Source organism: Sciurus carolinensis, chromosome 13 (assembly GCF_902686445.1).
Source record: "Sciurus carolinensis chromosome 13, mSciCar1.2, whole genome shotgun sequence".
NCBI lineage: Eukaryota > Metazoa > Chordata > Mammalia > Rodentia > Sciuridae > Sciurus > Sciurus carolinensis.
This window is the reverse complement of record NC_062225.1, coordinates 86,399,075-86,418,256: the sequence shown is the minus strand read 5'-3', so window position 1 is coordinate 86,418,256 and position 19,182 is coordinate 86,399,075. Positions and strand designations below refer to the sequence as shown.

The 19,182-nt window shown below is 51.0% G+C and overlaps 1 protein-coding gene across 5 annotated transcripts in view; it reads left to right on the top strand.

Annotated features, from left to right (window-relative positions):
- Lpin1 (lipin 1) overlaps nt 1–19,182 on the top strand; it is a 112,283-nt gene that overhangs the window by 52,061 nt on the left and 41,040 nt on the right. The window contains exons 1-6 of one of the 5 annotated variants that reach the window (XM_047522360.1): nt 1,383–1,436; nt 12,035–12,235; nt 12,807–12,902; nt 14,143–14,450; nt 15,853–15,978; nt 17,970–18,077. In XM_047522360.1, the coding sequence (XP_047378316.1) occupies nt 12,044–12,235; nt 12,807–12,902; nt 14,143–14,450; nt 15,853–15,978; nt 17,970–18,077 (830 nt within the window). In that variant the 5' untranslated portion in view covers nt 1,383–1,436; nt 12,035–12,043. Of the gene's footprint in view, nt 1–1,382; nt 1,437–1,488; nt 1,850–12,034; nt 12,236–12,806; nt 12,903–14,142; nt 14,451–15,852; nt 15,979–17,969; nt 18,078–19,182 lie in introns of those variants that run through there. The other 4 variants (XM_047522359.1, XM_047522357.1, XM_047522356.1 and 1 more) reach the window with 4 other exon arrangements.

Genomic DNA, 19,182 nt, shown 5'->3' with positions numbered 1-19,182 from the left:
TGCATGTTTGTCAAAAATGTTCTGAGTCTGGGCAGGGCAGGGTCTAACTCCTGAATACAGCCAGAACCCTGCTAATCAGAGCTGACCTGGGGGGACCGCAGCCCAGCTCCAGCCTGCAGGCTCATTGTTTACATAATGAGGGGCTGGGGCTGGGTTTTATGTTCTTAGACCGCCCCCCCTCCAGTCATCAAATTTGAGTTACTCAAGAATTTTTTCAAACATTGATTCATTTAAGTAAGCTGAAGCAGGACTTCCGGAAAGGCCTGGAAGCAGGGAGGGCACCTGAGAGCTTCCTTCTGTGGCCCTGCAACCCCAGCATCTGAGGACGGAAGAGAAATCCTTGTGGCTCCCTGCGACTTTCCCTGGGCCCAGCTGGAGCACGTGCACACACGGCCAGGTGGACAGCGGCCTCCTTACTGGACCAAGTTCTCCAGGCAGCCGCCCCCACACTCCCCCTGGAGCCAGCCTGGCCTGCCCCGCCCACTCACCTGCCAGTCCACGCATTTTCCTCCGGAATCATCCCACGTGTCCCACCTCTCACTCTGCCCATCCTCGCCAAGGTTTCCCGCAGGCCTGCCTGTCTGCAGGTGTTCACTCCTGGCTCCATTTTCCGTACACAACTCCCAGGCTTAAAGCGCTTGACCTGCAAGACCCCGGTACCTGGCCCTCCCGCCCTGGAGAGGCCGCCACAGCACCCCTGCGCTCCGCTGCTCCAGCTCCCAGGAAGCCCCGTCTCCCCATCTTCGTGGGCTTGGACTTCCTCATCACTGGGGTCTCAGCCCAGATGTGAGGCTGCTACTGGTCTGACTTCCTTGCTCTTAGTTTGTTCGGCCCCTGCGCGCCCCCTGGGGAGCGTGCGCGCCGGGGCAGGTGGCTGCTGACCTTGGGATAGCAGTGGACCGCTGTGGCATAACCAAGTGTGCACCCAGAGGTGGTCAACAGCTGCCGCTTGAAGGTTGAAGAGAGGCAGGCCGAGGGTCGGAGGGGTCAAGGATGTGCCCAGGAATTCGAGGGGGAGGCTGGGAGGGCAGAGGTAGGCTCAGGGTAGGTTACCCCAGCCGATTCCCAGCTAACCCCGCTGCCGATTCTGCACACCCACCCGACTCCACGGCGTAGTTATGTCAGTCTAGACAGTTGAGCTTTGGCTCTGGACAGGAGGATCAAAAACTGGGCCTAAGAGACCCACCCACAGGAAAGCTAAGGCAGGCAGCTAAGGATGGTGGCGGATCCCGCCTTCCTCCAGGGGAAGCTTCCCGCCTCCGGCCCGGGGCCCTGAAAGCGGCCTGGTTGCCGGCCTCCCGAGGCGCCCTTGCGCCGCCCCGCTCGCCCCGCCCCCGGGCGCGCGCCCCGCCCCCGGCCCCGCCCCCGGGCGCGCGGCGCTGACAGCGGGCGGCGGACTGGTGTTTGCATACAAAGGCGGCGGCGCGCGCCGGAGGGTGAGTCGGGGCCGCGTGCGGGGCCGCGCTGCGGGGGCGGGGCGGGCCGCAGCCTGGCCGGGGTCCGGGACCGAGCATCGCGGCGGCGCTCGCCCCGGACGTGGCTCGGGGAGGAGGTCGGGCCGCGCGAGCATCCCTCCGGCCTGCCCTTCCGTGCGAGCCCGGAGGCCGCTCCGGGACCCGGACCGGCTCGCTCCCGCCGGAGCCCCCGGGACTGCAGTGCTGAGCGCCGGCCCCGAGTGCGGAGCGTTCCAGCTGCGAAGCGGTGCGCCCCGGCCGGGCGTCAGACCGGATGAAACTCTCTGGACGGAGTTAGGATCCCTGCTTTGTGACTGAGGAAACTGAGGCTCAGGGAGGTTGACCTACGTGCCCAAGGTCACACAGCCGCTGGGCATCGGGCCGGCCGGGCCCAGGTCGGTTCTCAGATTGCAGATCTCTCCTGGCAGGCCTCCGTGCACCTTTCCTGCCGCCTATTGGGCTCTAGGCCCATTCCTTCCATCAGTTGCCCTGAAAACAGTTTTGGAGAAAGGCCAGGAAAACAGGGTGAAAAGCATTGTTTTGAAAGTAATTTTACGTGGCATGGAGCAAGCATGTTGGCTGATGTTTGTGTGGTCAGTTGCTGGAGAGAGCAGAGGTCAGCCTCCGTGTTGACCACCAGGCAGAAAACTTGAGCTAACACAGCTGGCAGCATTGGATGGGAGAGGTTTTAGAACCAGCGCCTTCTCACAGGCAGGCTAGAAGTGTTCGGGAAAGGTGAGCTTGGAACACAGCGTTTAATTGGGGGTGGCTGGAAGGCGAGGATTGTGAAATGTACTCCTCCTTAGTTTCCTGATTTGGGTGTTATGAATGAAATGAAGGGGTTGAGGGATGTGTAGTAATCGAGGAATAAATGCATTTTCTATGAATGCCTGTTTAGTTTCCTCCCAAATGTTGGGAGGGCTAAGAGTTTGATTTATGGTTATGAATTTTGGTGATTCTTTGTGTTGGGCTGATGTTAGTTTTATTGTCATGTGTTTGGCGTATGGTTGTGTGCTTTTGCCTCTTGTTGCTGTGGGATGAGGGTTGTTCTGTTGAGAGACCTGGGCCTGTTTCTGGCTTGGCCCTGTGTGTCCTGTCATCCCAGGGGACAGCCATCAACAGGCTCATCACCTTGGAAAAGAGCAGCTGCAAGGGGCTCATGGGAGAGGTCCGGGCATTAGGGAGGAATTCCTGGCTATTGTGGAGTTCTGCCCTGGGTGGGGTGGTGATGGCCGCTGGCTGGCCAGAAGGAAGTCTCTGGCTCTGCTTGGTTGCCAGGCCAGCTGCCCTCAGGGTCCTGGGCCAGAGGAAGGGCGAGGAGAAGCAGCTGGGGCGTGTGGAGATCTCGGGCTTGGCAGTTTTCACCGACTACTGGATGGTGTGGGCCACACTTCACTTCTCGGAGCCTCAAGTTCTTCATCTGTGAAGTGAAGTCAGACCATGGGATGGCTAAGGGAACAGGCACCTTGTTCCGAGAAGACCCTGGGGGATGTGCACTGAGAGGGCGGCGCTTGGAACATTTTGGGAAACCCCCAGGAGATGGTGATGCAGCCGGACATGGAGGCTGGTGGTCTGACCTGTGTGCTCTTGGACTTCTCCGTGACATCTCAGGCGGGAACTTGAAGCTGCGGACAGAGGGCCATGAGGAAGACCCTGTAACTGCCCATAGAGTTTCCTGCAGAGAGCAAAGCCATGCTTTTCACACTTCCTGGAACCCTAGTTCAATTTCATATAAAACAAGCCCACTCAAAATCAGAGTGGGGCTTGTGGGGAAGGTCCACCAAAGTCTGAACATCCTTTCAGTGTTTTACAGGTTCTTAATTTCTGGAATGCCCCAGTGTCTACTGGCTGGCTGTTTCTGAAATGTTTGCTTTCTAAGCTCTGGGACCATCTGGAGAGAATCCCACCCCGCCTTGGAGCTGGACTGGAGACTCTTGGCCTGGGGCTGATGGGCCGGGGCACGTGTGCCGCCTCTCTTTCTGGGTCTTCCCTTCCTCTTGTGACTCTCCTCCCTTGCTGTTCTCAGCACCTTTTATTCAGCAGACAACTGAGCAGCAGCCGGGCAGGGCTGGGCTGGGGCTGGACAGTCTGGAGCATTTGGAGGGTGGTGAGGAGTTTCCGCCTGTAGTGAGCTTGGAGTTAGGTACCATTGGCCATGAGAAAAATCAGGTTAGTGAGCAGACAGCATTTCTTTTTAGAAAGTGAAATAAAATTGAACAGAAAGTATCGGGAGTGGAACATACTGATCCTATTATTTTGTACAGCTTGTAGTTGTGATTTGCGTGCGTGTGTGCACGTGTGTGCTGGTGTGCACAGGGCCCAGAGCCATGGCCTGACCAGGTAGAGCTTGTGTGGTGTCAGCCACCAAAGTGAGACTTGGGGAGCCTGCCTGGCAGCTCTCATGGCTCCTTGTGTGGGCACCTCTAAAAGGCCTCTTGGCCTCTGCAGAGCGGTGGGGTTTCCTTATTGTGGGTGCTAGTCAGAAAGCGTTTGGCAAAATGTTGGTAAACACCATCTAACTGTTCCTGTAGAGCAGAGTGTTGAGTGCTCTTTGAAACTACAGACTTTATTGTCTCATTTCTAAAATTAGGATCTCATTTCTAAAGTTGGACATCCTGATTTTAGGAATGTGCCCTAACAACACCTTAATTTTAACACATTGATTTTAATCAGTAACATTCCTTTCCTCTGTCTTTTTGGGAAGATACAGTTTAAATACCCTAAATTTAAGTATTTGCAAAATACTGTGAGGTCCCGTTTTCATCTGGGGCCATTTATGACCAAGGGGTTGTCACCTGGTTTTTATATGGTGTACTTTGAAAAATATTTTACATGAGCTACTTCTCAGCCCTCTGGTCTGGTGGCTACGATTGATATCATCCATTTTATAGATGTGAAACTGATGCTGCCAAGTTAGGAAGCTGCCCAGGCCACAGGATTAGTGGGAGGAGGAACAGGGATTCTCCCCGAAGCCCATGCGCCGCCCTGGGAGCTGAACCATCTCCTCTGGGCAGCAGGGCTCCTGAACACCCAGGGGGCATTCGCCCTGTGCTAACGCCGGGTGGGTGGAGTAGAGGGTGGAGTAGAGGCCGCAGGAGAAGAACGTGCTTTTGACTGAGACTATGTGGACAGAGGCCTCTCACAGGCGTGCGAGGAGAGCCTGTCTTTGCATCCTCCCAGGAAAAACAAAGTCCTGTGACCGATAAGTGAGTGAAATGGTTAAAGCAAAGGATCCGTGTCTGAACCTGGGCCATGTTGTGAGCACATGGCCAAGTGCAGCGGTCACTCTGACCCTAGATGTCTCCATCCCCCTGTCCCAGCCCTTTGTGTTCCTTGGCAGGAGCCCGAGGACATGGTCTCCTAGGTTCATAATACTCGAGCGTTGCAAAATCCCAATACCGGAGGAGCCAAGTGGTCACCCAGCTGACCTTGGGTCAGAGCAGGGTCCCCCGGCACCCCTTTTTGTTCTGTGGTTTCAGTGACAGGGAGACACTCAGACTGAGTGGACTGGAGTTCTCCACCTCCCTCGCCCCTCTGTTCTCTGAGGTCATTAAAAGTTGATGTTAAAGTGAGAGGTGTGCCGGGAAGAACCCGAAGCAGGAGGGAGCATGGGCCGCAGGGGTGAGCCCGGGACCTTGTGTGGTGTGTAACTCATCCCTGTGTTTTTGGTGCACGTCAGAAGTGTGGATGGGGTGCTGGCAACGGATCATGCTGTGCCAGCTCCGCTCCTTTCCCACTCAGCGTGCGCCTTTCATGTTAGGGTTTATGGAGCGACGTCTCCCTTCCCCGTTTTTAATGTCTCCATGGTATTCCATCCTGTGGTTGTTTAAATTGGCTTTTTCACTGTGGTGACTGAAAGATCTGACCAGAACCATTGTAGAGGAAGAAAAGTTGAGGGCTCGTGGTTTCAGAGGTCTTAGTCCATAGAAGGCTGGCTCCTTTCCTCGGGAGGAGGCTGAACATCATGATGGAAGAGTGGCAGAGGGGAGCAGCTCACGTGATGATCAGAAGCAGAGAGAGACTCCACTTGTTGGATACAAAACACCCCAAAGCCACGCCCCAAATACCTCACTTCCTCCAGCCACACCCATCCTGCCTTCTTACCACTCAATTAATCCCACTCAATTAATCGGGTGATTTATCACTGATTGGGTTAAGGCTTTCATAACCCAATCCTTTCTCCTCTGCCCCTTCTTGCATTGTCTCACGTGAGCTTTTGGGGACACCACATCTAAACCATAACATTCTGCTTCCAGCTCCCAAAATCTCACACTCATCTGACAATGCAAAATATATTTAGTCCATTTCCAAGAGTCCCCATAGTCTCAACAGTTTCACGATTGCTCAGAGTTCAAGTCCAAAGTCTTCTCTGAGGCTCAAGTCAATCTTTGATTGTGAGCTCCTGTAAAATTAAAAGCAAATTACAAGTATCCAATATATAATGGTACAGAGTAAACATTTTCATTCACAAAGTCAGGAGTATGGAAAGAAGGGTTAGGACCAAAGTGAAATTAAAATCCAGCTGGGCAGACAAGTCCCGAAGCTCCATGTCTGGCATCTGGGGCACATGGCATCTTGGTGTTCTCTCTAAAGGGCTTGCCTAACTCTGCCCTGTGGCCATGTTGGTTGCAGCCCAAGTGGCCTCTCTGTTGGCTTGTCTCTGCTCGATTCCTGCAGCTTTCCTAGGACTATGTCCCGTGTTACTGGCATTTCTTAATCTCGGGGTTCTCCACTGCAGCCTCGGCTTCCACCTCACATCTCTACACTTTGACTTCTCAGGGGGTGCCCACAGGGAATTTGATCCTGCTGCGCTTTTCCTGGCCTCCCAGGCCTCCCTTTGAAATCTTAGTGGAAACCTCCTTGACCCCTAACTCCAGCATTCCGCATTCCTGCAGAATCAGCACCCTATGGTTGATACCAGGGTCTGCCGCCATCCCAAGCAGTAGCCAAGCCTCCAGGGACCCTGGCTGCAGCAGCCTTTGAGTGTCTGGGTGGCTGAGCATGTTGAAAAAAACCTTCTAGGCCCCCCGTGTGCAAGAAGGATGCTCCACTGGTCTCGACTCAAGAGAATTTTGACTTTTACTTCCTTGAGTATTCAATGGGTGTGGTCTTGCCAGCTCCTAAGATGCCCTCAAGCTGTCTTTCTTATCATCTTGGGCAAAGTCTAGCATTTCTTTAGGGGCAGTAATATCTTTAACAACTCCAACTGCCTTAGCCCCAGTTTTACTCCCACCTTTCAAGTCCCAAGTTTTTCAGATCTTTCTGCTCTGCTTTCTGTTGCTGATTATCACAATAAATTTGGCAAAAAGCCACCAGCAATATCCATGCCACTGCCTGAATACCATGCTTCCTAGATAGTTCTTTTGTCAGTTTAAGAAGTCCATGACTTTTTAAAAAATAAGCTTCACAGAAAGTCTCAGGACTCAGGCAAAATGTGAACAACTTCTCAGCCAGAGCATAACGTGAATGGCCTCTACTCCTATTACTAATAGTGTCCTTCTTTTCCTCTTGAGCCCTGTCTTCACTGTTCACAGTCTTTTTGGCATTTTGGTCTTCTGAGCTCCCACCAGAATTGGCCATTAAGCTCCACCTACAACAATCTGAAGCATTTTCAGCTTGTACTGCTAAACTTCTCAAAATTCCTCTGACCAATTCCAAAATGTTCTAGAAGCTTCTGAACCACATGGTCAGGTAAGTCATATCAGTGACCCCACTCCTGATACCAATTTCTGTTTTAGTCAGCTTCTTTGCTGCTATGACTAAAAGATGTGACTAGAACAATTATAGAGAAGGAAAAGTTTATTTGAGGGCTCACGGTTTCAGAGTTCTTAGTCAGAGGCTGGCTCTACTCCTTGGGGCTCAAGGTGAGGCACCTCACCTCCTCCAGTCACACCCCACCTGCCTGCAGTTACCACTCAATCCCATCAGATGATTAATTCACCCATTGATTTAAGGCTCTCATAACCCAATCATTTCTCCTCAGCACCTTCTTGCATTGTCTTGCATGTGAGCTTTAGGGGGATACCTAACAACCAAACCATAACAATGGTGTGGGTGGTAATTTATTAATCCAGAGTCATGTAGATATTTAAGTTATTCCTAATTTTCCCTATTACAAAGAGACAGCAGTTACTGTCTTTGGCCTTGTCGCTTGCTGTGTCTAGGGAATCACTTCCTAGCAGTGGAATTGCTGGGGTTTGCTAGCATGTGTGTATGAAAGGATAGCTGTTGCCACAGAGTTGACCCCATCAATGACCTTGTGAGGGGTGGGTGTTTGTGATTCCTGTGTCCCCAACCCAGCAGTTCTTAGGAAATGCTTTGATTTTGGACCATCTAAAGGCCATCTTTGACTTGCACACATCTGTGAATGGTGTTATCTTCTTGTATATTAGTGACCAGTTGTATTTCTTCTTGTGAATTCTTTATATATTTTGCTTGTTTTTTCCATTGGGTTGGCCTGAGGCCATCTTAAACTGACCTTGATATTCTAGAAGCGGAAGGGGATAGCAGAACTCGTGGGGCAGTGAGTGCTGTGGCAGAGCTTTTGAATTTTGGCACAGGTTCCAAGAAAGCAGTGTTTCTTGGCAATTTGTGAAGACTGGAGATGGATTCTTCCAAGTGTGGACTACAGAATCTTCTAATGTAACAGCTAGGTGAGGAGTCCCGAGACCCTGTCCCTGTGCCCTTCTGGGACGGCGCGGGGTTGGAGTGTCGATGTCCTTGGGTGTCTGTAGTTGCCAGAAATTGTACAGATCAATTACAGGGTGTCACCTACCATCCTGTGTGGGGGCCTCGAAGGAAGAGCTCCCTCTGCTGAGCTCCACGTTTATCTAGGCAGAATTTGCCTAGGGAAGAACATCCACAGGTCTAAACTGGAAGCTGCATGCTCAACAAGAACAAGAACTTTCGTGCTTTCGTAACCTCAGAGTTTCTCAGAAAGCCCACAGCCCAGCTCTGAGAACTCAGTCTGGCCAGAGGAGTTTTGGCCATGTTTGTCTGGATTCACCATCAAAAAGCTTTTGAACTAGGGGCCGTGGAACGTGCCTCAAGCGGCGCGTCGTGAGATTGAAAGGGGCAGGTTTTAAGGCAGCGTGGTAAGGGGGCTGCGTGCAGGCTCTCAGGCTGTGCGCCGGAAGTGTAAGCATTTCGTTTTGTTCTCTGTGGTCTGTACTCACCTTCTGTTACTTTGAGGTTATTAAAATAATTTCTTCTTCAAAACAAATACTCCCCTTACTGCCTGGTCAGGTATCTTCCAACTCCAGGAAACCCGAAGTAAAGACTGATGAGATCATCTGAGACCATGGCATGTTAGGAGCCAGCCCATCTAGCTTCTTATCTTCAGGCAAATTGAATTAATTGGATTAATTTCTTCCTTGAATCTTTTACTTCACATGCAACTGGAGGAAGTAAAATTTGGGAATTTACACCCAACTGGTTTGTTCTTGTGATCTTTAACTATTTGTGCAGTATTTATTCAGAAGAGAGCCTGGGAGGGGGATGGAGAAAGGAGAGCCCTGGGTGCCCCCTGCACCTGTGCACCCTGAGCCACGCAGGTGCCTGGGTGACTAGGCTCACCCTGGCCCCTTAAAGGACACTGTCTATCTTGTGCCTCCTGGGGCGGCATTATCCTCCACCCCAGGTGGATGACATAGAAGATTTTTAGCCAAACGGTGTTCATCTTCCTGGAATGAGTTCTGCTCAATACAGTGTTCCCTCTTCAGAAAACATTGTGGTGAAGTACACATAAGATAAAATTTACCGTGTGCTTGTTTAACTGTCGAGTAGGTTTCCTGCTTCCACACGGGCGTTTTCAGAGCTGCAGATGTCATCCAGAGACCAACAGCAGTTGTGACAGTGCCTTCCAGCCACTTGCAGTAGGAAAATTCTCCAGCCTCAACTAGTGGCACCCAGAGTGGGTGAGCAAGCAGAAAATCAGTCTTGGCTCGGGCTGCCACTGAGCGCTGCAGGGCAGTCCCGGGGAGCTCTGCCCAAGGCCCTGCCGTGCGAGGGCTTGTTTCCTTAACACAGGCCCCGGGAGCAGTGATGTGCTCAGGATCCTCCCAGTTTGAAATTTTTCAGATTCTGTGAGATCACCTTGAGTTTGCTCACTCCGAGGGGCAGGGATGCTTTGTTTTGGAAGACGGGAGGGCGGAGCAACAATTAGTTTAAATTATTAAACACGCCTCTTGGGTTGCCAAGTGTGAAGGAGTGCAGCTTTTATCTGGGACTGATGAGAGCTGAAATTGGACCTTGCAGGTCATCCAGGCCTCGTGCCCAGGGAAGCTGGGCTGCAGAGACGTGCAACACCATTCCATATGCATGAAAAACAGCAGTCTTTCTTAGGAGCAGAGGCCTGGGCTGGGCCCTGGTCTCGTCATTCAGTGATAAGCATAGTCTGCATGTATATAAGGTTGATGAGATTGGAGAAGCCCTGGGGACAGGGGAGGAACTAGACAGAAGCCAGTCACGGCCGCTTCAGAATCCGAAGACCCAATTTCCAGTCTCACACTGGACTCTAAGCCTATGATCTTGGTGGTTGCTGCACTTGGGCTTGTGTCCGGCTTCCTCTCTGAAAGATCTCGTACCTGCAGGGTTCTTGAGAGAGTCACCTGGGAATGAGATGTGCAGGGCAGAAACTGTGCAGAATGCCTTTGATACTGCGCACATGCAGTGTAGCTTCTGGGGTGTTGATTTCTTTTATAGAGAGATTCACTATAAGAAGAACCAGGGTCACAGAGAGATTTTTATGTTGTACATCTTTTCAGGACCCTCGCCTTCTCATGAAGTTAGGTAAGCCTGCCCTGCCAGCCAACTTATAAAAGGTGTGTGTTGGTATTTTCATATACAGGGGACTTGCATTAGGACAGATTGACAGCTCTGACATTTATTTGTTTGAGAGGGAAGGCAGGTCTGAGCCCCTCAGATGTGTTGGCTACAGGGTCTGCTGGATTCCTCAGCGGTGGTGGGAAGCGGTCATTCTGGAGCCTCACCTAAAATCACAAAGGATTTCTGTGCTCTTTTCTTGCGGGCTTCATTCATTACTTCTAGGTCCCTGGCCCTTCTCAGGCAGAACTCAGTGGGCAGTTCTCTGTCCCCAGCATGCAGGGCATTTGGCCAGCCATCTCTGGGTGCCAGTTTCCTCCTCTGTAAACAGGTGTATAACTTGTACTTCTGCCCAGTTCATAGGGTTGAGGTGAGGCTTACACAAGATACTTTTTTTTTTTTTAAACTTGGAAGGCCAGGGTTTGATCAGTGAGAATAGTGTAGCTTATTAAAGAGTAAAAAGAAAACTGTTTGCTCTCACACAGGACTCTGACTCCAAATGTGTGGGTCTCTTCCATGGCAAGCATTTCTCCAGTTCTCAGCAGATACCAGCAGGTCCTGTGTCACCTGGAGCTAGCGTCACATTCTGCACGTGACAGGCTCGGCCCATGAGACTGCACCCATGTCAGATGCTACCTGTAAACTGTGGCCTCCTGCACTTCTGACTGACTGGCTATCAACTGGGGCTTCTAGGACCTGCTCTGGGTCTCTTTCCTAGGTCACACCTTCGCTAGCATGTAAACGCAACAATCCTGACTCTTAGTTACGTGTGTGTTGCTTCTTAATCCATCCCAAGTCTTTAGGTTTCTACAGGGAGCAAGGGACCATGTCTTAATATGTATTTTTATTTTTAATTAAAACACGGTAATTGTAATGTTTATGGGCTACAGCGTGACATTAGTACATGCATGTAATGTGTAATGGTCAGGTCGAGGTAATCAGCCTATCTGTCACCTCAGACATGCCAATTCATTGTGTTGGGAAGATTCAGAATTCTTTCTACTAGCTATTTTGAAATACTCAGTTTTCAAAATTCATTATTTTGAAATATTCAATGAATTGTTGTGAACTCTAGTGTCCTGCTGTGCTGTCGAGCATTCGAAGTTACTCTCCCTTCCCTCCTGCCCCTCTGCCCCAGGGCTGCGTCTTTTTCTGTGGATTTGTGCTCTGAATGTTTGCAGAGCCCTGAACGTCTGTTTGCAGAGTGGTTGGCGAGAGGCTGGTGGTGCAGGCAGGTGGCGGCATGGTGTGCGTGTCCCTCCGGCGGTGGGAGGAAAGTCCGCAGGCCAGGACCTGGCTGGGAACCATTAGAAATGTGAAGTCGCTGCTTCCCTTCCAGGTGGAAGTAGTCATGTGTCTTTCAGCTACTGCTAGTGAGTGCCCGCCTGCCTGGCACAGTGGGGGAGCCAGCTGTCTCGGATAGAGCCTGTTTAGCGGGAGACCCATGCATAGCGGCAGAGCGGGCACAGGTGGTAGCACCATGAGGCCTCGCAGACCAGGCTCACGGACCAGAGAAGACAGAGCCTGGTGACACCTGCAGTTCGTCTTCATGGGGCTGGGCTGTCTGGGCTGGGCCCTGCCTGGGTGGAGGGTGCTGGTCTTGCTGGTGGTGGTAGGTGTGTGGAGAACATTCCAGAAACAAAATGAGCTGAGCAGAGTGAAAATGGAATGTGTGATTTTGGACGGGGAAAGCGTTCGCTTTGATTGGCTCTGGTGGCTTCCCGGGTTAACCCGGTCCTGTCTCTGCTGTCTCCCAGGCTCAGACCATGAATTACGTCGGGCAGCTGGCGGGCCAGGTGTTTGTCACTGTGAAGGAGCTCTACAAGGGGCTGAACCCTGCCACTCTGTCGGGATGCATCGACATCATCGTCGTCCGGCAGCCCAATGGGAGTCTGCAGTGCTCCCCTTTCCACGTCCGCTTCGGGAAGATGGGGGTTCTGCGTTCCCGGGAGAAAGTGGTGAGACTGGGGCCCAGGCAGCCCGGGCCCCGCCCTCCTGGAGGGCAGCACCACGCACGCCCCTGCTGTCCCACATGCTGAGCTCCGAGAGCTCTCCCTTGGAAATGGCAGTTCCCGGAATTGACAGTCACTAATTCAGGCTGCTCCGGTGGCTGTGGCTGAGTTGGTTACTCCGAAAGGTAGTGGCACATGCCACAGTTGATCATGCCTGGGTTCTGTGGCTCAGGGCTGGCCCGCCTCTGCTCTCTGCAGCCAGCGGCCTCCACTGGAAGGCTCAGAGGCTGTGCTGGAGTTTCCGGGACCAGGGGCTGCCTGGGGCGTGTTGGTTGTGGTCTGAGGTCCAACTGTATCACTAACCAGCTGTGGGACATTGGGTCCAGCCTCTGTGATAGAAAAGAAGCCACTGGCCAGCAGGTGGGCTCTGGGGGCTTCTCCATCCTGGTTTCCTCCCTCATGGTCAGGGGCCTCCGAACCCAGAAGCTCAGTGCTGGGGCATTCGCACTGGACGGGGCAGAGGTGTGTGGGAGGTGTCCTGGGGGGTCCTGTGTTCCTGACCGCGCCTTTCCCTCAGGTCGACATAGAAATCAACGGCGAATCTGTGGATTTGCACATGAAGTTGGGCGATAACGGAGAAGCGTTTTTTGTTCAAGAGACTGATAACGATCAGGTGAGGAAGGCTGGTGTCAGGGTGACTTCCACATTTTGAGCTTTGCCTGTTTTTCTTTAGGATTTTGTTTAACTTTTGATGATTCTGTTTTTTATTTTGTTGCTATGGTTTGGTATCATAGCTAGGACTCCTTTGCCAAACCCAAGGCTGCAGGGATTGACTGCTGTTTTCTTCCAAGACCAACGAAACCACTCTCTAACTTTTGAAGTTTTTGTAGGTACTAGGGTTTGAACACAGGCCCTGCTCGTGATAGGCAGGCGCTCCCTCTGAGCTGTGCCCCCGCCCCCGGAACTCTTCCTCACTGACGGGGGCTGCGTAGTGATTCCTCCATGAAGTCCTCCTGGCCTGATCCCTTCATGGGCAGACGGCATGATGAAAAGGAAGGCTGCCCTGGCTCCAGGCTCTAAAGTGCACGCACCACCTGCCATGCTGGTGTTTCTGTGAGGCCTGCCCGAGGGAGCAGCGGCTCAGAGGGTCTGAGTTCTGGTCCTGCACTTTGTCTTCTGTGATGGCCCTGTGGCCATCAGGGACCCTGCTGCCAGCTCTGTGTGTAATGCGAAGGCCCCGAGGGTTCCTGTTGGTTCCCAGGTGCCTGGCAGGACCTCTTTCTGCTCGAGCTGCCACTTGCACATTCAACCTGTTATGCCTCTTAGGCCGTAAGAAGGTTGTGGGCCAGGATGTCGCGGATGCTGCACCCCACGATGGCCTGCTCCCCTGTGCCTCACTGGGCGTCTGTGGGTTCCTGGGAGGCTGGAAGCTGGGGCTGTGTCCTGCACCACTGATTGTGGACAGTGCTGGCTCACATAACATGAAGACAAATACAAAGAAGTTAAAAAGTTGAAAAAAGAACAAATAAAAAGAAAAAATATTTAAAAAGCAGACATGCACATACATTCTCTCTGCCTTCTGCCCGCTTCCCCACATTGACACCCACAACAAGGGCAGAGCCGAGAGTCCCCTTCCCAGCACCGGTGACGACCTGGAGCCCTTCCTTTTTCTCTGTGCTCTGGGTATTTCGGGTGAAGTGGAATGTTGGTGGCTTGCAATCCCTGGCCCTTGCTTCACTTTGTTATAATTATGTGAATGCAGGTTTCCGTACAGAATGGCAGTTGACAAATGGTTGGCCTGGCCGTGATGCAGTCAGCCTGCCCTGCTGGGGCCCTTTCTGAATAGCCGCTGGCCCGGTCCTGCTCCTTTAGTCCAAATGAACGGGACTCTTGCAAATGTGTCCTTTCTCCAGGAAGTGATCCCCATGTACCTGGCCACCTCTCCCATCCTGTCAGAAGGAGCTTCGAGAATGGAGGCCCAGCTGAAGAGGAACTCGGCAGACAGAGTGAGGAGCCTGGACCCCGGGACGCCCACCCAGGTTGTGTCCCCCAGCGAGACCCCGTCCAGCGGCTCCTTGGTAAAGAAGAGACGGAAGAGGAGGAGGAAGTCCCAGCTGGACAGCCTGAAGAGGGACGACAACACAAACACGTCCGAGGATGAGGACATGTTTCCCATCGAGATGAGCTCGGACGAGGACGCGGGGCCGCTGGACGGCAGCAGGTGGGGCCCAGGGAGGGCGGCCCGTGGGTCGGAGGGAGTAGCTTTTAAGATGGTTTTCTTGAGCTCTTCTATTCTCCTCAGAATTTCTGTTCTTCTCTGAGGCTCCTGGGACTGGCTTTTGGAATCGGGTGTCCTGAGCGGGTCAAGATTCTGTGTAGCTTCTCCCTGGGAGAGGGTTGGAGAGGGCAGCTTCTTGGCCCACCATTTCTGTTCTGCAGAGTAGAACCAGGAAACAGGGCTGAGCAGATGAGCAGTTTGTGGACCAAGTCGTTTCTGCAGAACCTCGTTATTTTTTGGTGCTGGGGGTGGAACCCAGGGCCTCACACAGAGCTCTTAGCTCTTTTTTGAGCACCAGCTGTGCACGTGGCAGTTGGGCTGTTTGCAGGTTGGCTGACGTGTGACAGGCTTAGGGTTAAAAGGTTGAGTGCTTGCTCGGTTTCATCCATGTGCTGCTTACTTTTTAATTTAGGCTGCACCCAAAGTTGAATGGGTATTTTATTCCCCTATTTTTCTTTGTTTCTAAGAGTGTAGTGAAATTCTGTTTTTATATATTGCTATTTTGGTGAAAAATGCCAGTTTTGGAAGAGAAAACCCATTTTTAAAGAATACTTGCTGCTTCTGATTTTTATATGATTTAGTGTTCGTTTTGATAATTGTTTTTACATCTCGTTAACGTACAGAGGGGATAAAGGACATCAGGAGTGTCCCTGCTTCCTTGTTCACGATAGAATTTATTGTTTTCTGGCAAAAGATAAAGGTGGGTGGGCGGTGATGCTCTTCCAGGCTGCCGCGGATGCAGAGTGGGGGCTGGGCTTGCCCTTGCACCCCGGCTGGCGCTGAGTTCTGGAACTGGCCCCCTCCTAGGTGCGGGCAGATGATCTCTGCAGGAGCGCATCACATTCTGCAGCGAGCGTCCTCGCAGCGTGGCTCTCCCCTTGTGATGAAAAGATACATTTGGTTGATGTCATTTATTTCTTCTGCCCAACAGAGCGTGGTCCGTGCGTGGCCCTGCAGTTAGGAGGCAGCGCCACCTGCACGTGGCAAGGGTTTTGTAACGCCTGGGTCTGGCTTTGACCGGGATCTGCCCCTCAGCTGTTCATGAGGCGAAATGCAGAGGGCGACAGTGAGCTGCAGCACTGGGCCAGGAGAGCAGGGTGGGCAGGTGTCGGAGTCCAAGTGCTCAAACAAAGTCGTTTTAAATTTGTGACTCCGCCAGACACACAAATGCATTTATTTGTGCTTCTCTCTCTTTCTCTCTCCGCTGCCTGGAATAGGCCTGAGTGTTTATAAGATGTCCCGCTAGTTGATGAAGTACTAGAGATAATCAAGAAGAAACTTGAAACTTGACTTTAATATGAATCTGTCACGGGCGGTTCTTTGACTCTAACCTTTTTCCCTCCAGAACTCTTTCTAGTGACATACCACCATTCCAAGATGAGGTTCCCAAGGAAAACCTCCCCTCGGTCTTGCCTTATCCCCAGTCGGCATCATACCCCAATTCAGATCGAGAGTGGTCCCCCAACCCCAGGTGAGTGGCCTGTGTGTGTTGTGGTTCACCCGTCCTTGTCCAAAGAGTTAGGAGTCACTTATAGGAAGCATGTCAAAGAAAATAATGAAATATAAATAAGCAAAGAAAACAATTAGGACCAGAAAAACTGCAATGTAGAGTAGGAGGTACAGATCAAAACCAGAACACGTGCCGATCCCAGACTTCCATCTCGTGCCTGAATTCATCCACGATGTGTTGCCTAGTTAGCTGTCCACGGGTGATGCTGAAGGAAAAATGCTGGATAGTTATGAAGTGCTGATCGTCAGCAGGAGACAGGGTGGCAGAGGCTGGTGAGGTCCTTGGCTCTGAAGTCGGGTTGAGAGAGAGGTTCCTGCGGGCCTGCTGAGGTCATGCGGGCTGCTACGGTGACTGCTTACCCTACACCCAGCCCTTGCTGCTGGAATCAAGAGTGCACCGTATTGCCCTGAGCCAAACTTGCCGGCTGGCTGGGAGGCCCAGGCAGACTTGAGCTGCTAGCTGTGCAGAGGGCCTTCCTGAAGACTCCACAGACTTAAATCGGGGAAGCCTAGGAGAATACATGAGCTCTTTCGCCTGGTTTTCACAAGGATTGGGGAGGGGGATGGCTCTGAATTCTGTGTTCTCATAGGGGCAGTATCACCCCCGTTGGGGTGAAAACTGGTTCTTGAGTGACAAACAGATCCTAGATATTAGCAAGGCTTGTGATTTCTAAAGGGACATGGCATTGGAATGCCACAGCGAAGTCAGACTACTGATTTCTTGAATGCTCAGGGGTGTGGTGGTAATGAAAAAAAAAAAAAATAAAAAGGGTGAGAAGCCCCAGTCCGTGGACAATCACATCCTTGGGTTTTCTTCTGGAGTAGTCTGGGGTGGGGGGTCGAGCTCCAGTAGCTCCTTGGGCTGCAGAGGCCCCAACCCAAGGCTGGTCTCATCAAAGTGCCCTCCTGGTTCTGGTTGGCTCAGGGTAATCAAGAGTGAGGCAGCAGTGGGTGCTGGGTGGGTGTGTCCTGTGCCTGTCCCCAGCCAGGCCTGGCAGCCAGGGTGAGGCTGGGGCTCTGATGCATGGTGACCAGCCCTGTCTGGTGGAAATACAGTGCTTAGTTACATATGTAATTTAAATTTTTTTGGTAGCCATATTTAAAAAATACAGAGGTGAATTTAATTTTAATGGTAGATTTCATTGGACCCAGTATATCTGAAATATTATTTTAACAAGTAGTCAATTTAAAGATATCATTGATGAGATAGTTCACTTTCTGTGTTCCTGCTGTTTTTAAATTCTGTGTATGACACCTGTACAGCACATCTCAGTTTGGACTGGCCACATTTGAAGTGCTCCTGGGCCACATGTGACCAAGTGGCTCATTGTACTAGACAGTAGAGATGCAGGACCATTCTAGAGCCTCATGTGTCCTTTCTCTGGATCTGCAGGAATAACCTCTGTGGGAGAAAGCAGTGCACAGCATTTAGAAACCACTAGTAGGTTGAAACATTTATGTATTAGTCTTAAGAATGTAAAATAAGTATTTTAAATACAGCCCCAAGTATGTTTCTCTGTGTCTAGTATTTTGCTTTATGAATTTACAATAATGATCATGTTAAATTTGACAGTGACCACTGTCAAATATGAGTACATGTTAGGCCAAGTGGATACATTTCCATACATAGAGACAGTTGGCAGCACATGCTTAAGCCTTTGGGTTATGCAGTCTGATTAAGCACTGAACTGCAGCTAGACACAAGCCATCTTTTGTGGGCGCATGGTTGAAAGGGAAAGTGAAACATGTTTTTCAGCTCCTTCCTGGAAAACAGGAAAGTTCAAGTTGAATTCTTCATGATCTGGCCCAGAGCCCTCTGCTGTCAGAAGTCTGAATGTTTTCATTTTCTTACAGATGTTATTGTTGAGAGTAGCTGAAGAACTTACAAGAAGTTTCACTTAATTGACCTCTGATTTTTTCTTTCTTTTAATGTGTATCATGTGGTGTGTCCAGCAGCCCGGTAGATGGCAAAAGGACTCCCCCTCATCTTGCAGCTGCGGCCGAGGGCGGCCTGTCTAGTTCCTGCCCTCCGCAGCCTTCCCACTTCCATGCTTCGGAAAGGTAGAACGCAGTGCTCCCACCTGGGCGCATTCTGTAGTGGAAATGTCCACCTAACTCCTGAGTCTATTCACATTAACCAAGTGGCGGAGGAAGAAGATGCCTGTCAATGAGAGGGAGTGGAGATTTTGATCTGACGCTTGCAAATCTGTTTTACTAACCAACTTACCTCTGAAGAAAATGCATATAGATCATTTTTCTTTCACTTGAAGCATTTGTAGATTATTAGATTTTTTTTTAAAGTCCTAAATTTGCCTCTCTGGAAATGATGCTTAACATATCACTCTGCCTAATTCTGTGGAGTGCTTTGAAAACTAGAGTAATGAAATATAAATTGGGAATATGATCTTTTGTTTTATGTCTAGGGTTGTTTGACAAATAAGCCTACAAGCTATTTTTAGGATGTCACTTTAGTATAAGTCATCATTTATTATAAATATTTAAATAGCCTATTAGGTTATCTGAATAATGGATTCAGATTTTCCACAGCATTTCTAGAGCTGAATTTAGGAGAGCTGCGTAACAAGGATCTGAGGACCTCGTTGGCACCTTTGTTTGATGCAGCTGTCTGGGATTTCTGCTTTCAAACCCTCAGCTTTGTCCACACTTCGACTTCCTCTTGGTGGACGGACACGGCTTACATAGGAACTGTAGCAAATGAAGCTATGAGTGATTTCTCCTATTTTCTTTTTGATTAAAGAGTCAAACCTCAGGGTGCACTTTACCGAGAGGTTGCGTGTGAAGGAGAAAGACCGTTTTAAAATGAGGTGAAGTGGATAGGTACAGCTGATCTGCCTACCCAGGACTGGCAGAAGTTCCGAAAACTGTATAGGCTCATGAATACCTTGTTTTTGCAAATCAGCCAGAGACCTTGGAGGCTTACTTTTTTGAACAACCCTTGACTTTAAAGTTAGTGTTTGATAAGGGACCATTTTGGAATCTGATAAATCACGCTCGACATCATCCTGTCTCCTCCCAGCTCCTCCTCAGTGGCCTCAGTTCCTCTGCTGGTTGTGGAGAGTGTGTGTGTGTGTGGCTTCTGTCCAGCAGGGCTGTGATGGCCTAAGAGGGCAGTGTTTATGGTGGTGTCCTATTTGACTTGAAGGAG